General features: G+C 42.8%; 1 protein-coding gene across 1 annotated transcript in view; it reads right to left on the bottom strand.

Annotated features, from left to right (window-relative positions):
• Positions 1 to 19,918, bottom strand: part of TBC1D22A (TBC1 domain family member 22A) — a 98,520-nt gene that overhangs the window by 40,931 nt on the left and 37,671 nt on the right. Inside the window, exons 7-8 of the mRNA XM_066634138.1 lie at positions 19,659 to 19,721; positions 17,600 to 17,714 (exon numbers count right to left, since the gene is read on the bottom strand). Of these exons, the coding sequence (XP_066490235.1) occupies positions 17,600 to 17,714; positions 19,659 to 19,721 (178 nt within the window). The remainder of the gene's footprint in view (positions 1 to 17,599; positions 17,715 to 19,658; positions 19,722 to 19,918) is intronic.

Below are 19,918 nucleotides of genomic sequence, written 5' to 3'. Positions count from 1 at the left end.
TGCACAATGGATATCAGAAGGGCAAAGGGGCTACAGAACAGATCAAACCCAATACTGAAAAGCTCAACATCACAAAAAAAGGAAAACAAGCACAAGAAATTCCAGCCTATTCTTCATCAAGACATCAAATGATCAACTGAGACTGCCCTCCAAAGATTGCCAAGTATGTGTCAAAAATGCAAGGATGCACAGAGAGGCAGAAGTGCCCTCAAAGAGTATGTTGCTTCGGACTCCGTATCCTACGATACTCGCATAACTGCAGGCACTCATTTTCTGTGCCTATCTGCTGACAAAGAACAAAGGTGACACGCGGGCCCCCAAACAAGCAGCAGACAGACACTAGGAACCTGCAACATGCCTCTTCTACAAGTTCAAAAGCATCTTTCTCCTTTACAGGCACCCTGGTAGACACAGATGTTCTCATGGTGGGATGATACACAGCAATCATGAGATAGCTTTCAGTGACTGCTCCTCAATGGAAGAAGAGCCTTTCGGAGTGCAAATGATACCTGAACTTAAGAAATACCTAGCTGAATCAGGCCAAAACCCAACTAAATCAAGCCTTCGCCTTCCTACAGTGGCCTGGAAGTTGTCTCTGGAAAATTCTAGAAGCAGGAGACAAACACATACTTCTTTCCCACCATTGCTCCCCATGAAACTGGTATGCAGAGGCACACTGAACCATAAGTTAGTGCAAAGCCATTCAGCTTTCTTGTCAACAAATGCCACTGACAGTGGCATTGCCAATTGCCACAGACGTTGGCTCTCCTTACCCATGGGTTGCATCTTTGTCAATATCGGGGGGGGGGGAGATACCACGGTACAAAAAAAATCCCAATTACAACATCTTGCAGTAATGTCTCGGTTTCTCATCATGTTGTCTGTGTGAGTGTAGAAGATGGCAAAATAGCTGCCTAAAGAAAAAATGGTGGTCACACAAAGTGACAAGCTGATCCAAGTACTGCCATGGTTGCGAGCGTCGCTGTTAACTGCTATTTACTCCTTCGCAGCATATTATCCTATTCTTGTGAAAAACCTCCTCTGAGCAAAGAAGGATAATTCATTTAGAAAGCCTCTAACGAGATGCATTCTCCACAGGCGGTGGCGGCAACACAACAAAATGAAAAGGGAATTAATTACAGTTTGTTACTCCTTCAGCCAAGGAGTCTTTATCCAAATAGTCAGACCAGTGATGGCTTTTAGGGAGGCTTTAAGAGACGCTGAATGCCAGCTCCGACTTGCTCTCTTGAGAGCTGCCTTACAGATCCATCTTTCATCAACATTCCAAGACGGTCAATCTAGCAGAAGAGAAGAGTCTGGCAACGTGTTATCTGAATAAGCGACATGATTAACGTTCCTCTAGGGCTCCGTTTCTGTTGCTTTATCAATAAGAGAACTGCTCAGTTAAAGACTGCTTGCACGGAGGCACAATCCAAGGTACATTTGAACAAGGACTTCCAATTCTCAATGAGGGAAAGTGTTTGGTGAGCACACGGCATCCCCCAGACGTGCTTCCTTTCTCAAAGCCATGAATCAAAGCAACACAGCACTGTCCAAATTAGGTTCAAAAAAAGAGGTCATAACATCGATTGTAATCTGGGAACAATCTTGAGTACACAAAGTTTTGGATGAGTTTTTAAGTTTAATTTGAAAATCTTTTTAGCTCTTGATGCCAAGTTACTGAAGTGACAGTCAAAAGCACACTCGGGAGAAGGGAGGGTTTGTTCACATGATTCTCTTCATCTTATTGTGTATATGTGGGGGGGGGGGGTTGAGTCATTCTGACTTTTGGTTAGCATTAGTTTAATGCTGCTATCCAAGCACTTCTTTCAAGCAGGATCCCTCTTCCTAGGACTATCTCTCCAGATGAGGTAAAACCATCCAATGTGCATGCTCAATTCTTCCTAGATAGATATTTGACCACTTTAACAGCTTCAGGGATAGCAGAACTACTCTAGGAAACCAACCCTCCCACTGCTGCAGCCAAGCTTCCAGATTAAGCATGGGATGGAAGCTTCAGGATTAGGTGAGTTTCATTTCATCTCTCCCAGAAAACTGGTGCTGAGGTTACAAGTTTCTTGGAGAGATGGGAGATGCATCCCATCTAATCTCAAAGTCCTGAACAAGAAACAAAGCCATAAACATATTAGTACAGTGGCACCAGACTTGTAAACTGCTGTTTACTTATTTACTTAAGGCAAGTATGCAAGTGCAACGCAAGTTACCTGAGTCACGCATGTAGCTGGCCAGGCACTCTGACAGCCAAATGAAAACCAGCTCAAGAGAACTATGATTGGGCAATGCCCTTTAACCACAAACCCACTGCAATCTCCTTTTGCCTTGAGATATCTTAAAAGAAGGAGGGAGACACACAGCATTATGTACAAAGTTCAAAGCGATAGTGCCCAAATTTGTCCAACTGCTGAAGCTCCTCAACAAGAACCAAAGCAAGGCTTTCAAATGCTCTCCTCCATTCCTCTAGCACAGTGCTCTTATAAAAATGACAAGCTGTATACAAACTATCATGAAAACCCCCTTCTTATTGGCTAATTCAGGTTGGAGGAGACATTGTGGAGGATGAGTTGTGCCTCCCAGAAGACCCTGCACCTTCATTGCCCACTGTCTTCCCTCCCATCTCGGACATTATCACATATTTTGTTACAGTAGAGACAACACCATTTTGCAAGCTTCTCTGGACTTGCAAAAGACAAAAAATAAAATTGAGCAGTAATGAGGAAAATACTACAACTTTATGCCAGGTGTTTTGTTTTCTTAAATGTTATCAAGGGCCAGTGGAAGACGCCAAGAACTGCTCCATTCAGCAGCCACTTACATGAGTCTTCCTCTATTAAGCCCATTTCCAAAAAGTTATACAGCACTTTTAATCACCTCCATTTGAAAATGCCACCTCTCTCTCTCTCTCATACACACACACACATACAATGAAACATTTCAAATTCACTACAACTACACAGTAAAAGCAAAATACCACTAACTGTGTTAGTAGTACGGGCAGCCCAATCCGATCTTCCCAGGACCACTGGGTGCAGTGGCGCCAAAATGGCTACCACTGCATCCAGCGGCCCAATGGAGACTGCGCAGACTCCACCATAGGGCTACTCAAGTTTGTCCTGGCAATTTTACTGGCACAGACTTGAGAACCTCCATGTCACGCTTTTCAGTTCGACACAGACTACAGGAGTCCCACTACCTTCCCACCCCGGCCCCTCCACCTGTTCCACCCTCTCCCACCCCAGAATGCCCCACCCCAAACAGCCACACCTCTGGCCAGCATCTTTCCTCCAGCGGTTCCGTAAACCTGCTTCCCGGCATGTTTAAGACACCTAGTGCTGAAGCTCAGAGCCAGCACCACAGGCCCATAGGACTGGGCCTATGTTACAAAAGAGATATTTACACTGTGAGAGCATGCACACAATTCAACTACAAATAGAACTGAATTCAATTTGTTAGATGCTGTTTCCTATATGCCCTTGACCACTGTCCTGCAATGCATACACTCAACTAGAAACATATCAGACATATTTCACTGTCAAAGCTTATTAATGCACCTTTGGATAAGTGAAAACAAATTTAGAAAGCTCCTTTATAATATGAACAATGAATCAAAGAATCATAATTTGTATTTTAATTTTTCAAAGAAAAACTACACTGTGTGGAACAGACTGCGTTTCATTAGCATAACCTAATTACACAGCAACTCATTATCCCACAAGCCACCATTAATACTCTTACTAGGATTATAAATATGTTTACAAAAATTTCTTGCGGGGGGGGGAGGAAATCAGTCAAGAATTACATTTTGCCACTCCCTTCAACTATTAAACTTTTGCAATCAATCTGTGCTAATTACTACTGAACATAAGTTACAAACCATTGTGTAGGTTCAATTAAACAGTACAAAGCTAACCCTTTCGTGGCTGCAATTAATTTTATTTGCCAAACAGCCTGGCTTCATTCCAAGGAGACAATTAAGCATTCTAGTTCTGGTAATATATACTGGGGCGTTCTGTACTGAACAAGTAATGTTTGCAATATTATTATTATGGCAATATTATTGCAAACTGTTATTATCAAAAGGGCTCACTTTAATGGCAGTGGATTACCAGGTTCACTACTTTTGCCTCTACCTGGTGCTAATAATTTTAAGTCTGCAGTATTAGAAGTACAGTCACAGAATAGGTTGAAATGCTTTGTGTGTCACCTACTTGCTGAGAAAGAGGAAGGCACATCTGGAAGCAGTGCAAGTTTTTTGTTGTTTTTTTTAATGGGGAAATAATTCAAACAATGGCATTCACATTGCTCCATCTCTGTCTTGCACTGTACAGGAGTCTGGTCTGACAGCTCTGGTCTTGTGTCACAACAGACTACGGCTCAAATTTTTTTTTGGAGCATTACTACAATAAGAAATCTGGGAAGCCAAGGCCATAACTATCCCAGAGAAAGACCTTGGGAGTTTGATTCTGGGCTTTTTGAATTCCTGCAAAACCTATTGATCAAGCCTCTTGGGAGAGTATAGAAGCAGTGAGTTATCCAAAGGTGCCTGCCTATACGTTAAAAGATTCTAGCACTCAATGAAGACAAGTTTTAGAGTTAGGGCACACAAACACCACAATACCGCTTCAGAGAACAAAAAAACTAGTCATAAACAAAAGCCTTCTTTCAATATAAAAGTGTTACAAACGATCAGCAGTTAAGTACTTTTGAAAGTCACGATTTGATCAAGTTTCAATAAGAAAATGAAATAATAACTCCTATAAATACGGTTCTAATGAGCATTAGATATCAATTGTAGCCTGCTCAGGAACAGGAAGGCCAGCTGGCCTGCACCGTATCTAGTGCAAGATTGGGGCTGGCTACCGTGCAACCTGGGGCAAGGGGAATAGATTCCCCTTACCCCGGATAGCATGGCAGCAGCCTAAATGGGGCTACACAGATCTGCACCGCCCTAAAGAGGTGGTGTAGATTTGAGCAGCCTGGCACTAGTCCAGACCACCTGGGAGGGGGGTTAGGATCCAGCCTTAGTGCCGATCCTGGCTCCATCCCCCTCCTGGGTCTGGTCCGCTAAGGGGCCCACCCGCCACCTGCCCCAGAATGCCCCAAGAACACCTGCCCCCGCCTCCCCAGATCCCCACGGTGGCCAAGGCAGGCCAGTGCAAACTTACATTGTGTGTTCTACACTGGAGGAGATTCCAGTGGCTGCCTTGGCCCCCACAGGATACAACAGTGGCCATTTCAATGCCTCTAGGTGCTGCTCCCCTGGGTGCTGGGGTGGATAGAGTTGGGCTGCCCAGAAAACTAGCAGCGTGACACATTTCACCTTGAACGTACATGCATACGTTATTAATTCTTGAAAAACTTCACTAGCAAGTTCCACCATCAAATACAGTGGTATCTCGCATAACGAATGCCTCGCGCACCGAAAATCTCGCAGAACGAAAGCGTTTTGCAAAGTTTGGTAACTCACACAACGAATATTTATGACCCATGCTTCGCAGGACGAATTTTTGTTTTGTTTTGGTTTGTTTTAAGGGGAGGATCTTCATGTCAGTTTATGATCCCGTCCACCCTAGTAAGGGGAGGATCTTCATGTCAGTTTATGATCCCCTTCACCCTAGTAAGGGGAGGATCTTCATGTCAGTTTATGATCCCGTCCACCCTAGTAAGCGGAGGATCTTCATGTCAGTTTATGATCCCCTTCACCCTAGTAAGGGGAGGATCTTCATGTCAGTTTATGATCCCCTTTACCCTAGTAAGGGGAGGATCTTCATGTCAGTTTATGTAAGTAAGTCCCATTGTGCTTGCTCCCAGGAAAGTGTGCACAGGATTACAGCCTTCAAGCTCCCCACTCAGCATCCCCCCCGTTTTTGAAATCCTCAGTACAGTATGTATGCCTTTAAAGAGCACTTAATAAACACTTTGTAAACCAAATTTGACTTTGTTCTGACTTTTCTTGCCCATAGGAATGCATTAATTAAATTTCAATGCATTCCTATGGGAAAACGCGCTTCGCAAAATGAAAAACTCGCATAACGAAAGGACTCGCGGAACGAATTAATTTCGTTATGCGAGGCACCACTGTACCTTGTTTGTGTTGGGAAAGTGAGGCTCCATTTGCCACAATAAGTTACAGACATTTTTATCCTGAACAAATAATGTTCTAGAAAAATGAAGCTCAACTAGCACATATATCTCTTTGCTTCTCTATTGTAGGAAGGCACAATAATTAATTATGACTATATGGAGACCAGGGGGAGCATTAGAGGAACACACATGGCAGAACTAAAGCATGTGGTTCCCTTTGGAGTACATTTCTCTCCTCATAATTACATTAATAGCAATTAGCTTTCTACCCCTTCATAATTCTTTAAATTCTGGCACCTGAAAAAAATTCCTCTGGCACTTCCTCAAGTCAATTTTGCTGCCGCCACCATTATTCACACACTTATTTTCCATTAGCTCCCACAACACACTATTACTCCAACCTACGTAGATGACAGAGTCTGAACTCATCAAAAATTATGCTAACACATTGGCTTCTGGAATATTAATATTGCCGTTGTAAACGTGGAGAAAGTTATTTACGGAAGATACGTCAATAATAAATTTATTTAACCTTCCATTCAAAGCAATTAATTTAATTTATAACAAATAACTGGGAAAGAGCCACTTTTGCTTGGCAAAATGCAGAGGCATCGTTTTCTTAGGGTACTGGTCCACTTTATAGAGTGCAGAAGGGTATGTGTGCAGCATGACTCAATACCATCCTGAAAAAATTCTGTCTTCAACTGAATTCATACCCCACCATATCCCCTAAGCCAGTGGTTTTCAAACATTTTAGTTCTGGGACCCACTTTTTAAAATGACACTCCACTGGGACCCACCCAGCTTGACTTTAAAAAAAAAGGTGATCTAGAAAGAAATGATTTATTTATAAGCAATATATTTTTATTTGTTTAAAAACACTCGATCCATTTCTTGCAATGAGGCAGCCCTAATGAACAGCCTTACGACTGAGGGGCTTAGTTACGTAACCAAGCCTTCACCTACCGCCATACCCATCATTGATGAACTTGGGGGGAAAAAAGGGCACCACAAAAAAGATGCTCAAACATTTAAATCCCTATATTTTCACAAGCTTGCAAACTGCAGGAGCTCGGCTGTTTGCCAGGCAATTAGCAGCTATCTGATTTCTGAATAGCCTCAGGGCTTCAGGCAATTAGTTATCTGATCTTTCCAACATCCGTGTTTTCATTCACTGCAGGACCCACCAGAAATCGGGTCATGACCCAACAAGTGGGTCCCAACCCAAAGTTTGAGAAATGCTGCCCTGGGCTCAGAGCAACTCAGATTATAATACTGGTGCTCCAGTAGCACTGCCCTGAAACCTTATGAGACAGCTCCATGACTCTAAACCAGCCATTTTCAGCCACTATGCCAAGGCACATTGTTGTGCCGCGAGAGGTCCACAGGTGTGCCACAGGAATTTGGGGCCAGTGGCGCAGCTAACGATCCATCCTGCAGAGCTCAAGATGATGCCCCGGAAGTGACGTCACTCCCTGGCTTTTATTTCATACCCACTTTTTAAAAACTGCAAAATAAATCTGCCACATCCTCCAAGCTGCTTGCTGCCTTCCCCCCCCCCCAGCACCAGCCCCCTCCTACTCACCCTCAAGCTGCAGACACTTCCCCAAATGAAGCAATCCATCACCTCTGGCACCCGCCCCACCAGCCAGGCACGCTGGCTGAGGGGGAAGGAGAACTCAGGGCAGTGCCTGACTGTCTGAGGCTACCATCCTATCCACCCTTAGCTGGGGGTAAGCCCCATTGACTATAATGGGACTTACTTCTGTGTAGAGGTGCCTAGGGTTGGCTCTGAGTGAAGCCTCACTCGAAGAGGCTGCGAAGGAAGTCATGCCTGACTGAGGCTGCAATCCACTCCACATTTTCCTGGGAGTAAGCCCTATTGGGCATGATGGGGCTTACTTCTGAGTAGACATGCCTAGGCTTGGGCTCTGAGGCAGCAATCCTCTTCACACTTTCCTGGGAGTAAGCCCCACTGACTATCATGGGGCTTACTTCTGAGTAGACAGGCATAGGTTTAGCACTGACTGAGTGAGTGAGTCTGACTGAGGCTCCCATCCTCTCCACACTTTCCTGGGAGTAAGCCTCCTCTCCTTTCCACATGCTCAGAAGGCAATGGGCTACACTGCACTGCAGCCAGAAGGCAGCGGGAAAGCCCCGACTGAGCTGCCTTTGCTCACGAGCGCGCGACTTGTATTTGGCTGCTGGCCAAAGTGCCTGGCAGGGCTGCAGTAGCCCAAGGTAACTCGCATGTGCCCCGATGTTGCCCCTCAGCCCCTGATGTTGCCCCTCCAGCAGCCGTAGCCCGGTACATTTGCTACCCCCTGCACCCCCCTAGCTACGCTACTATTTGGGGCAAGGTCATTTATTAGTAGGGCCAATGGGGAATGTGAGCCACCACCACCCCATGGGCAGCATGGTGTACCTTGTAAATTGTCAAAAACCTGATGGTGTGCCTTGATAATTTTAATGCCTTGTCAGTGTGCCAGGAGATGAAAAAGATCGAAAATAGTGCTCTAAACATTGAAAACAGATGTGCAACAAAATATCCTCCTCTTATTTAGTTTTTTAAATATGAACTTGATTATCTGAATAGAAGACAGTAAAGTATTTTCCCTCAAGCATGCTATTTCATCTTAAACACATTCATTCCACGCTACCAAACGGATGCGTTGCCCCTGTGAAACTGCTTTCAGATTAAAGTCTTTGTGGGTCAGAAGAGGGTTCTGGAGGCTCCCCAGTAAGTCATTCTGGCCAGCAGTATCATGACCCACTGCAGTGGAACAAGGTAGGTCACGGCACTGAAATGTTTGGGAACCACTGAGCTAGGTTATTGCTTCCCTGCCTTCCAAGTACAGCAGATTTCAAAGAGAGCTGTTTGGTAGGGATTCTCATTCTGAACTGGATCTCATACAAGGTGGATGCGCTTCTACGGGCTGGATGGAGGTCTTCTCCTTGAACATCTAGATCAGAACTCTTGCTAGGATTGAACAAAATGCTAGGATTCAGTTTCTAGCGTGCAAAGTTTACAATATACCACCTGCATTCCGAAGTGGCAAGGGCCCAGGAATGGTCCTGTACAAGCACTGATGTTTGTAGGAAAATAGGCATCCCACTTACACTCTAGAGCAGGGGTGCCCAAACCCCGGCCCTGGGGCCACTTGCGGCCCTCAAGGCCTCTCAATGCGGCCCTCAGGGAACCCCCAGTTTCCAATGAGCCTTTGGCCCTCTGGAGATTTGTTGGAGCCCGCAATTGCCCGACACAACTGCTCTCAGCGTGAGGGCGACTGTTTGATCTCTCGCGTGAGCTTTGGGCTGAGGGCTCCCTCCACTTGTTGTTTCACGTCTATGACGCAGTAGCAACAGCAAAGGAAAGGCAAGCCTTGCTTTGTGCAAGGCCTTTCATAGGCCTTGAGCTATTGCAAGACCTTCATTCATTCATATAAGTTCATCTTTAATATATTCATTTATGTAAACTTACGCAAATTTATTCAAATTTGAAATGTAAATTAATTCTTTTTTTTCCCCGGCCCCCAACATAGTGTCAGAGAGATGATGTGGCCCTCCTGCCAAAAACTCTGGACACCCCTGCTCTAGAGAAAGCAGAAGGCATTTTGAAAAAACAAAACATTCATTTCAACTTTCCCAACAACGCTGGTCACCTCCAACTACTTGTTTACCTTTCCACTGTCTGGATGGTGACCCCATCCAGATGTACAAGTATAACCTAATTATCCATGGATGTTTTTCACCTGCGGTTTGATCTCAAGGCAGTGAGAAATTAAAGGAAAAGCCCTTTCAAAAACACCCTCCCTTACCACTGCAATGTGGGAGAGCTGGCAACAAGCAGGCTCTCTCTCTCTCTCTCTCTCTCTCTCTCTCTCTCTCTCTCTCTCTCTCTCGCTACAGGCACTTAAAAAGGCTTCACTCAGAGGCAAGCGACCCCTCCCTTTCTCCTGGAGCACATGAAAATGTAAAGCAGAAGTGATTATCACCTCCATTTTGCATTCTTTTCTGAGCTCAGAGGTGAAGGGAGGGGTCGCTTGCCTTGGATTGCATTTAATTTAGTTTTTGGCGGGGTGCCAAGATGCCAAGACTCAACCTGCATCACTTTTTGGAACTCACTGAAAAAACTCAATAATTCACTACAAGTAAAGCAACACCTTGAACCAGTTAAGAAAGGAGTCACCCTGCTGTGTTCAGTGGGTAACAGCCTGGATAAGACTTTTCAAAGGGTCCCAGCTTAACAATGCATAATAATTAACACTGAAGTGCGCAGTGCAACAGTAGGATTTTCCAATAAACGCATAGACAGTAAATAGGCTCACAGTCACTGGCAGCAACAACAATATTCATCATAATTTGGTTAATTGGATTTTCCAAAGGGGGGGGAGAGATTTTGGCAGCAAGGAGAAAAATGATATTGCTGAAATAAAGACGCCTGATTTTTTTCATCAATGAGATGTTCGTAGCACTGATTAAGATGCTGCAAACATACAATAGAAACTGCTAGCAATAGTGCTGTAAAGCAAACTCAGCAGAAAATGAGCAAACAGGCAATTTGCTTATATGATTTTGGACAATTCACAGCTCTTCTAGAACAATGTAATTAGGGTTTCAATAACATGTTGAGTTAACCTTGCCGTTTCCCCTTGCTGAGGAAAACAGGCCATATTTGCTGCTCAAAATATACCATTAAAATAGACTTTCAAACACAAACAGGAATAATGCAGGTGACAAATTGGAAAATACCTGAAAACAAAACAGCAAACATCCCACAGGCCAGTGGCACTATCCAGTCATGCTTAGAACACTGTGCACAGCCCACCTCAGAGGAGAAAGCAACATGGCTTGAGGACGTTATGAACAGACTGGCCACAATTTGCAACTCCTTTGCAAAGCAGCATTTAAGCACTTAGGGCTTTTAGGGCTACTTCCAATGTAACAGACTGTTACAAGTAATCATGAGATGGCCTTGCGTGGCAATGACATGTAGAGATTAATCATTCAGACATCATTCCTAGAGCAGCATCCTTCAAGAGTATGTGAGAGACTCCTGGAAGCGTGTCAAACCCCATGTAACACTTCTCAAGGAAGGTGCTGTTTTGAATGCCATCTGTGAGCACAAGATACTTTTTCCTTAAAAATAGTACAGGTTGGACCTCAGTATCCACATGAGATCCCCCAGACAATACTGAACCTGTGGATAATGAAATCTGCGGGTGGCACCCTCAGGGGAGCCAGTAGGCAACTGTGATTATGGGACTACCGTTGTAAATGCTGGTCCTTAAGCTGAATGTCGCTACATGATGCGCACCTGCATACAACTCTTGTCTATCATTTCCTATGGGATCTTTTGTGGGGATGAGCTTGTCAAGGAACGTTCTGTTTTGGCTTGATGAACCTTGAAGACTTAACCCCGATACTAAGCAGGTCTTTCTATTGTTCTTGCACCTTGCTGAGAGCACAGTAGGGTAGTTACTCTGTTAGCATGGTTCCTTGTTTTAATTTGGCAGTTGAAGTTGGTGAGGATCCTTCTTTTGTGTTGCTAACATCCTGTTGAGTACAAGTCAGGAAGCTCCTAGGAAGTGGCTTTTGTTCCCAGGGCCAAATATGCACTGCAAGCAAGGTGCAGTCACCCATGAAGTTTCCCAAAAAGCAGGCAAAGATTTTGGGGGGAGAAGACAGACACAAAGTAGGAGCTGAGCAGTTCTGCCCTCTTCTTATCACCAGACAACGATTCACCTTCTCTACTAATTAGCAACCTTACTATTTTGTTCTTCTTTCTCTTCCTTGGAACTTAACCTAAATAATAATATAAAGAGTGAAACTCGCATTCTAAGAATCTAAACTTGTACAAACCTCCATTACGTCTTCTTGGAGTCATTTATTAAGGGACACATTGAAATGATGCTGCTCCAGGAATACAGCTGTCATGGAATTCATCCACCCACTGCAAATCAAACTCAGCACTAAAATGAAGTGAAAGCACTGGAAGAACTTTGGCATTCAGATCCATAATCCCCTTGGAGATGCTTACTAAGACTACCATGGTCATAAAATCTATTTTAGAGATGACAAAGGAGTTATTCCAAGTGCTCTCTCACTTCTCCATTTTGACACTTGTGAAATAAACCATCCCTTAAAGACGGCATCTAGGCTAGGTCCCTTTTGTCAGCATCTTTTTTATTAGCAGCAATGCGCTGTCCTTCCATAACCTCTCATGCATCACGTTCACAATAGGGCTATCAAACACCAACTTCAATGAAAGCACAAGATTACTACAAAAAACACAAGGAAGAATGCCTGTTTGAAGAGAGAGAGAAGTGGCATTTGGAAGAAACAGCTTTTGTGAAGGCCACACTGGCTTTATAAATATCTTCAATGAAATCTTACCAAGTCCAAAGAGAACACTTTCGTGTACTTGTGTATTACTTAAATCACCATTTAGCCACAAGGCACTCGTAAGTCTTAATCCTTCAGTAAAACTGCCATGCTCGTGACCAGTTTTCTCTGTCAGATCACAGTGGAGTAAGTCCCTGTTCAAACTGAACCTCAGCATTTTCATGCACCTGACGGAACTGCCACAGAAATAAGCCACTTCCCCAGAAGAGCCATGTTCTCAGGCAAGTCTCATGCATGCCATAGATCAGGTTCACTGGAAAGCAGAACAAACTGCAGCAGTATTTGAAATTATTCCCATTAGCCGTACAAAACTGATTTGGACACCACACCTTGGAGTATAGTGTTTCAGGACACAAGCCAGTTATTTTAGCTTCTTGAATTTCAGCCACTAATGCTACGGGCTTAGATGCTTTAAAAGTTCTGCCACATGATGCGTCACTGCCATTGCCAGGAACGTGTTTGCATTAAGAATGTAATGCACAGCTCAGAACTTTCACGCACACAAATGGAGGGGGGAGCACATGCTAACATGATCACAGAAGCCACCTCTGATAAGCCAAATCACATATTAAAGACATTACCACAAATGTATCTGTGGAGTTTATCAGGATGCATTGCACAGAGAACATTCTAACAGCCCAATCCTAAAGGCAGTGCCATCGCCAGGTGCCAAAGTGGCTACCATCCTGCAGCCTTGCGGCAGCCACTAAATTTCTCCTTGGACTGCAGCCTTATGGCCCAATTCTTCATGGGCCGGCCATCGTCACAGCGCCTTCCCACGCACATTATTGGCTCTCCTGCTGGAGCAGGTAAGTCAGCATGAGAGGTGGGAAGGGTTGGGGAGAACAGGGAAAGGGGGGACAAAATTGGGGAAGAGAGGGGGTAGATCCGGTGGCAACAGCATACGTCAGATCCTATCTCCTTTTCTTACAGCCTCCCTAACCTCTTTTTCTCCTCAGGCTTACACTAGTGAAATCACTCATGCAAGTCCAAGGAGACCCATTGTGGAGCAGGAGGCTTACAGAGGTGTAAGTGGAAATAAATCCCCTTTTGCCTCTGAAACCTCCTGATTCCCCCCTCCCCCACTGCTGGATACAGGATCCCCATTTTTGGCACAGCTGCACCAGCAAATCTGGTGAAATTGAGGGTTCTGTGAGTTTCTCTCAGAACAAATACTTGTAAAAACCCCATTTTAAAAATGGGGTTTATGAATAGCTTGCCTATGTAAACCCCCTTGAGTTTCATGCAAAAACAGAGAACGGCTGCATATAAATATTTAAATAAATGAGTGCAACAAATGGTTAAATTACATGCAATTTTCTTTTTGTTCCACCAAGTGCCCTCCATGATTAATTTGCATAATTTAATTGTTGCATGGCATTTATATTGTTACAGGGTTCTGAAAAGGACGACATCAAGATTACGTATGGAAAAGGCTTTGCACATTCAGACGGTGCTATACAACTGCTAAGTCTTATAATACACAGACACAAGAAACAGAGTGGTATAGCCTTATCTGAAATCTTCAACCAATTGGTTGGGGGGGGGGGGACAATATAAAGCATACAACAATAAATCTCCATTGTAAATCCTTCCTAATATAAAATGGCAATTTATTAAAGTCTTAAAGGCTGAACTTGAACATAGAATATTTTGCCCATTTTTTTTTCCTAAAGACATTGCTCAACTTTGGAGATAATCAAGGCTCCCCCCTGTGCTCAGTAATCCACATGCACATTCTCGGACATGTGCACAGATGGGAAAGTGGTCATATAGAGAAGGGTGCACAGTCAGGGAAAGGAAGGATGGAGTGAAGGTCTGTATCGCACCCCAGGGTGCTTTTAAAAAAGTCTCCAACCCTAGGAAATCTAAAGCACATAGTTCATACTATTTAAATAGGCAAAAACTTAAAAAGCAGCTTGACTGCAAGTAATAAAGTCAAAGAATAATGTTCATTTCTATAAGAGTTTAACCAACCAGTCAACCTGACACATGAAAATCAGAAAGCAATCAAATGCAAATTAAATGCAGATAGTTACAAGGTCAGCTTCATAAAATTCTAATGTACCAACATCATAACTACGATAGCTTCTCCGTTTGTGAATGTCATCCAAATTTGATTTACTCTGATAATTGGAATATGTAGAAAAAGTGTCTGTCTCATTGAAATAAATCTATTAGCATATTCTATACATTAGTGCTGCACTATGTCCCAGTGGACCAATGTAAATTTACTTATCTCATCACAAGATTACTCTGATCACTATTCTGTTAACAACTTAGCCTTCATGGTATGTATTTTGAAACAATTTCTGGAATTCTCATTTAAAATGAGTGAATGGAGAAGTTTATTAAATCACAGCTATATGATAATGCAGTCTGTCCGAGTCCAAGCTGTGCTTTCTATTTATGCTGCTGTGGTTTTGAATATATTGGAAACACCTCCTTAGCAGAAGGTATCAGAAGACAATAACTCAAAAGTTAACAAGATTAACCCCAACACAAAGATTGCCAAAGATCCTTGTAAGCAGCTGTTACATATTGTTGCCATTATATATTTACTTTTCCTTGTAATGCAAAGAGTTAGAAATTGAAATCCAAAACCAGTCATTTAACAGTTATGAGGTTTCCTCACCTTCACAACATAGGGTTGCATCCACAGTTCCCCTTCTTTCAAATCAGAGTCCTTTGCTTAAGAAGAATAGACACTATGGATTCTACTCTTAACATTTGGTGGAGGGAATTAAAATGTCTAAAATGCTGCTTCAAGAGTGTCGTAAACAAAGGGGGGTTTGGGTGCTTAGGGTTCTTGGTTTTCGAACCCTAAAGACCTCAAGGCCCCTTGTCCAGTAGTACCGCCACCACCCTGTATGTGCCAGTGCCTCAGTCCAGGGACACCAAGACCCTCTAGACTTAATTCTATCCCTTGCAGGCACTAAGCTCTTTCTCCAGTTAAAGCCTCAGTTCTCAAGTTACCGGACCTCAATGAGCTAGGACCTCAATGACCTGAACGGCTAAGGTAGGATTCTGAACTTCTGTTCCCTACAGACAATGAAACAACTTAGTAAAAGGTATTTTAGTTTATTAAGTACATACGGTTACACACTCTACAATAAGGCAACAAATGCTAGAGGCATAAACATCTAGGAAATATATCAGCAGTAAAATAATAAAGCTAGCTGGCTATCTTTATTAATCCCTATCTCTCACCTGGGTCAATTACTCTTGTAGATCTCTTAGCTCCAGGGCTACCTATGAAGCCAGGTGCCCATGATGGACAATGGAGCTCACACGCATGCAGGATGTTGCACCCAAAACTCTGTTCAAGAAGGACCCTCACACCCCCTGGGCACTCATTATTATACTTCTTACGCTAATAGTACTGAGGTAACTTCATACTTATTAGACTGTCCAATCAGAACCCTTGAGGAACAGAAGTTGGCCTGGTTGCTAACCCCTCATAGTTCTTTCCCCTCCCAACTGGAGAGCCACAGCTGCACTCAATCACCCTTGATAAGGCGCCTCTCTGTCTGCTAAGGTGCTAAACATTCCAACTTGTTGTAATTCTTGTTATCTGTCCTTCCTGGCCAGCAAAGGAGAGACAACAAATCCTTTTGCTTATTTACTCACATTCCTGCAGCTGGGAACTACTAGCAACTTCTCAGTTACACTGTCTTAGTTTGGTTCAGGCTTCACATGACAACCTAGGCCTAACGTGTACTTATTCATGAGAAAGAGAAGGCAAAATTAGGTGGAATTAAAACATTTGGTTGTTTTTGCATGATATATTCAGTATGATATATATTCCATGGGCCAGAGTTTGGCACTTGCTGGTCTAGGTGGAACTTCACAAACAACGAAGCTCAGGAATGCCATCTTGACTCCCTGTTCCAGTCTTTCTTTTAGTTTCCCATTCAGCACACAGAAAACAGTTCCACTAACTTAGCAAGGGAAAAGAAATGGCTTCTCCCCCACCCCCATCTCTACCCCGGAATGACCAAGAGCTCCAGATGCACTTGCTTCTACCCTGCAAAAGATCGCAGTGAGTCATGAGACACAGAATATAATTAATCAAAAGACTAGCTACAGACAAGTCCTCTGAAAATGCTCTTCTCAATACCCATGTGCAACAACAGCTTCTACCCTTCAAGGGCAGTTCAGAAATGACTTTCAATGGCATTGTCCCCAATGACTACAAGTGGCCACTTGACAATCAATGTCTCATCAGCTGATAGTAAATTTCAGAAAATACATTTAACCCCACTTAGGTCTTGCAACGCAAATTGGTGGTAGGGTACTTAAGACGCACTTATTTACTATATTAATTAAATGGTCTATTTAACATGGAATATCAATTCTCTAATCGCATCTCATTTAAAACTTCTTATTTCAATTAACAACTCCAAAGTATACCAACACAGATCCTACTGTTCTAAGCTCATTAGAAACATTTTCATTATCTGTCAAATGAGGGACTAAGAGGCAGAAACTGTAAACACTCTCTGGAGCAGACCCCTATACTACTTAAAAGATTATTAGGGGAGTAAGCAACTGCAATTCTCATTAGCTGCTCAGTGTGGAAAGAGGGCTGCCTTTCAACTGAAGCACAAGAAGGGTCTCCATGCAAATCAGCAAATGGATAGCCTTTCATCCATTCAAGGGTAATCTGTCCTCTATTAAACTGAAACAATCTAGTTTATTATATTGATGGGGCATGTGAAGCAAAGACACACTACAGTTAATACAACATTCACAGTGGGGGGGAAAAAAGAAAGAAGCAACACACTGGCTATGAGCACTAAATGCATTCTTGAAATGCACAGCATTCATTCATATATATCATACACAATTTAAATTGTTTTGAGAAGTCGTTAGTAAGACTGGCATTCTTTTATAACTTTAAACTCATAAAATGCTACTGGAGTCATTCTCCACATACTGATATTCTTGAAGCTGTTGTTTTATCCATTCAGTCATGTGTGACTCTTGGCAGCTTTACAGGTGAGAGCTCTTCATGCTCTCTTAAAGTCTCTCAAACTTTCTTAAAGTACCAGTAAAATTTCAGTAAGATGTATATTGAGACTCCTCTTACCTGTATATTCACAAGTGAAGACAACAAAAAAAGGAGTAACAAGATCATTGATTCCCTGAACGTATCCACTAGCCGGATGACGTATCGCCCATATAAACAAAATTCTTTCAAAGATCTGGAGAAAAATAAAAGGCAAAGGACCATGAAGCAATGAAATCAGAAGGCACAAAATGCACACATAATAAAAGTGTGTAAACACCAGCATGCATGATTAGGAGGCAGCGTTACTTTAGGTTATTGGTTATTTAAGTAAACATTTTCAAGATTATTTAAAGAAAACATTTTCAGGATTACATTTCACAATTACTAAGACCTACACGAACTTATGCATAGTTCTTGAAATGGCAATATATACCAAGAAAATGGCAAAAGGAAGAACTCCTAAAAATGTTTTAACAAGCACACAAAACAATCTGAAGTTACATACATCAGGAATTAAAGCTCAGTTGACATATGCCATCTATAGCCTTCAGCTTAGACATCATGCAGTTCAATGCACTGCATTTCTTAAGTAAATATTTGATGATTTAAAAGAGCGAATATTAATGAAATAAGTCATTTGTCAGCATTTTCACAAGTTCAGGCTCCTTTGAGAGGTTATTATAATTAAGCCCTTGAGCAAGCACTCAAGACAAAGGGAAGCAAATAGCTCAACAGAAAATTATATTATACTGTATATAGGACATCAGAATCTAGTTTCAATATAAATTGCATTTTATGTCAGGGGATGTGTAGAAGATCTGCAGGCCTTAAAGTGGGGATTGAGAGCCTCCTGGATCAAGAACTCAACTATTTCAATGTGTTGGGCAACCAAATTCACTAGCAGACATCCCCATTAAGGCCTAGTTCTCACAAAAAGTGGTTCAGGTGGAAAACCTGTGCCTGGGCTGAACCATTTCAGTATGAAGACAAAGACTCACATGACTAAATCGTCCTCCATACAAAAAATAGAATACAATATTCCTGCCTACTATAAGTACAGTAGGCCCTCCTTATCTGTGAGCTTGGAATCCAGGGATATGAGCATCTGCGGACGCCGAGCCCACGCTGCAAAGGATGCAACCGGAAGCCATTTCTGGTTCTCACCAGTGACTTTCAGCTGCATCAGAAGGTGCTCTGAGGTACACAGTCTCAGAAGTGGCTTCCAGTTGCATCTGGGAGGCCTTCTGAGGTGGCTGGGAAGCTGGCACAATCTCTGGAGGACTGGGCATGGCCTCCAGGTGATAACTGCAGCACCACTACTCCCCCGCAGATTCCAGTATTCATGGATCACAGACACCCCCATGGATACCAAAATCCATGAATACTGGAATCTGCACACTCTAGAATAGATCCCATGAGGATAGAAGAGCCCATTGTATGCAGTTAATGGCACAAGTCCTTCACACGCCTTTGAAACATCCAGCCAATTGATAAGTTGCTGAACTAGAGGGAGCTACACCACAACACACCGAGTTTTTCCTCACACCAACTGTACTTGATTATCACCTTTACCAGGCTTTAAAATCCTTAGTCACACTGCAAACTACAGGGTGGCATCCAGAATGGTCTTCCACTAACAAAAATGCTATTGCGCAAGTGAAAGAACTCCATACAAGGCTGCTACACAGAGAAAGTTTTCTGTTCCGGGTTAGTTCTCAAGCTCGATGAAGACACGGCAGTACTTCATGAGTTCTCCATAAAGTTCCTCTTCTGCTATCAGCAGTGCAACACCGCAGAGAATTGCTGCCTCTAAAACTCCTTCCGCAAGTGTCGCTGTGGATGTCACCCACAGGACACCAGGAGGATATCACCAAAAAAAAACCCACATTATTTTCAACAGTAATCACTATCAAGCTATAAAAAACAGGAATGAGGGATGGGCAAGAAATCCACAATGCCATGATTATTATTATTATTAACAGTGGTGGTGCGAGCAACATGGAGAATACTTGCCAATGTTACATGGAGAATATTTGCCAACATATTGCCTGGCAGTATATTCCCAGGGCCAACACAAAGGTATTCATGCACACAGAGACACACACCATTAGATTTATTATTGGGCAGTAATACTTGCCTCTGTTACTTTGGGCTGAAGAATTAATGCTTCTGGACTCATACGAGGAATATCTATATGAATCTGAAAGAGAAACATTTGTATCCAGAAATGTTCATAAATAAAAGAATTTCAGATACTTCAGTTTTAAACTTTGTTTCTAATTTTAAAAAGTATACAGGTTTCTAGTTAATTGACAGGACTGCATCATAACTGTTCAGGAGCTTCAGCTTTTCTGTTTTTAAAATCACATATTATAAGAAATATTGCATCAGAAGCCT

The sequence above is a fragment of the Tiliqua scincoides genome, chromosome 7, assembly GCF_035046505.1.
Source record: "Tiliqua scincoides isolate rTilSci1 chromosome 7, rTilSci1.hap2, whole genome shotgun sequence".
NCBI classification, from domain to species: domain Eukaryota; kingdom Metazoa; phylum Chordata; class Lepidosauria; order Squamata; family Scincidae; genus Tiliqua; species Tiliqua scincoides.
The sequence above is the reverse complement of the archived record's forward strand: the minus strand, read 5'-3'. Positions and strand labels throughout refer to the sequence as shown.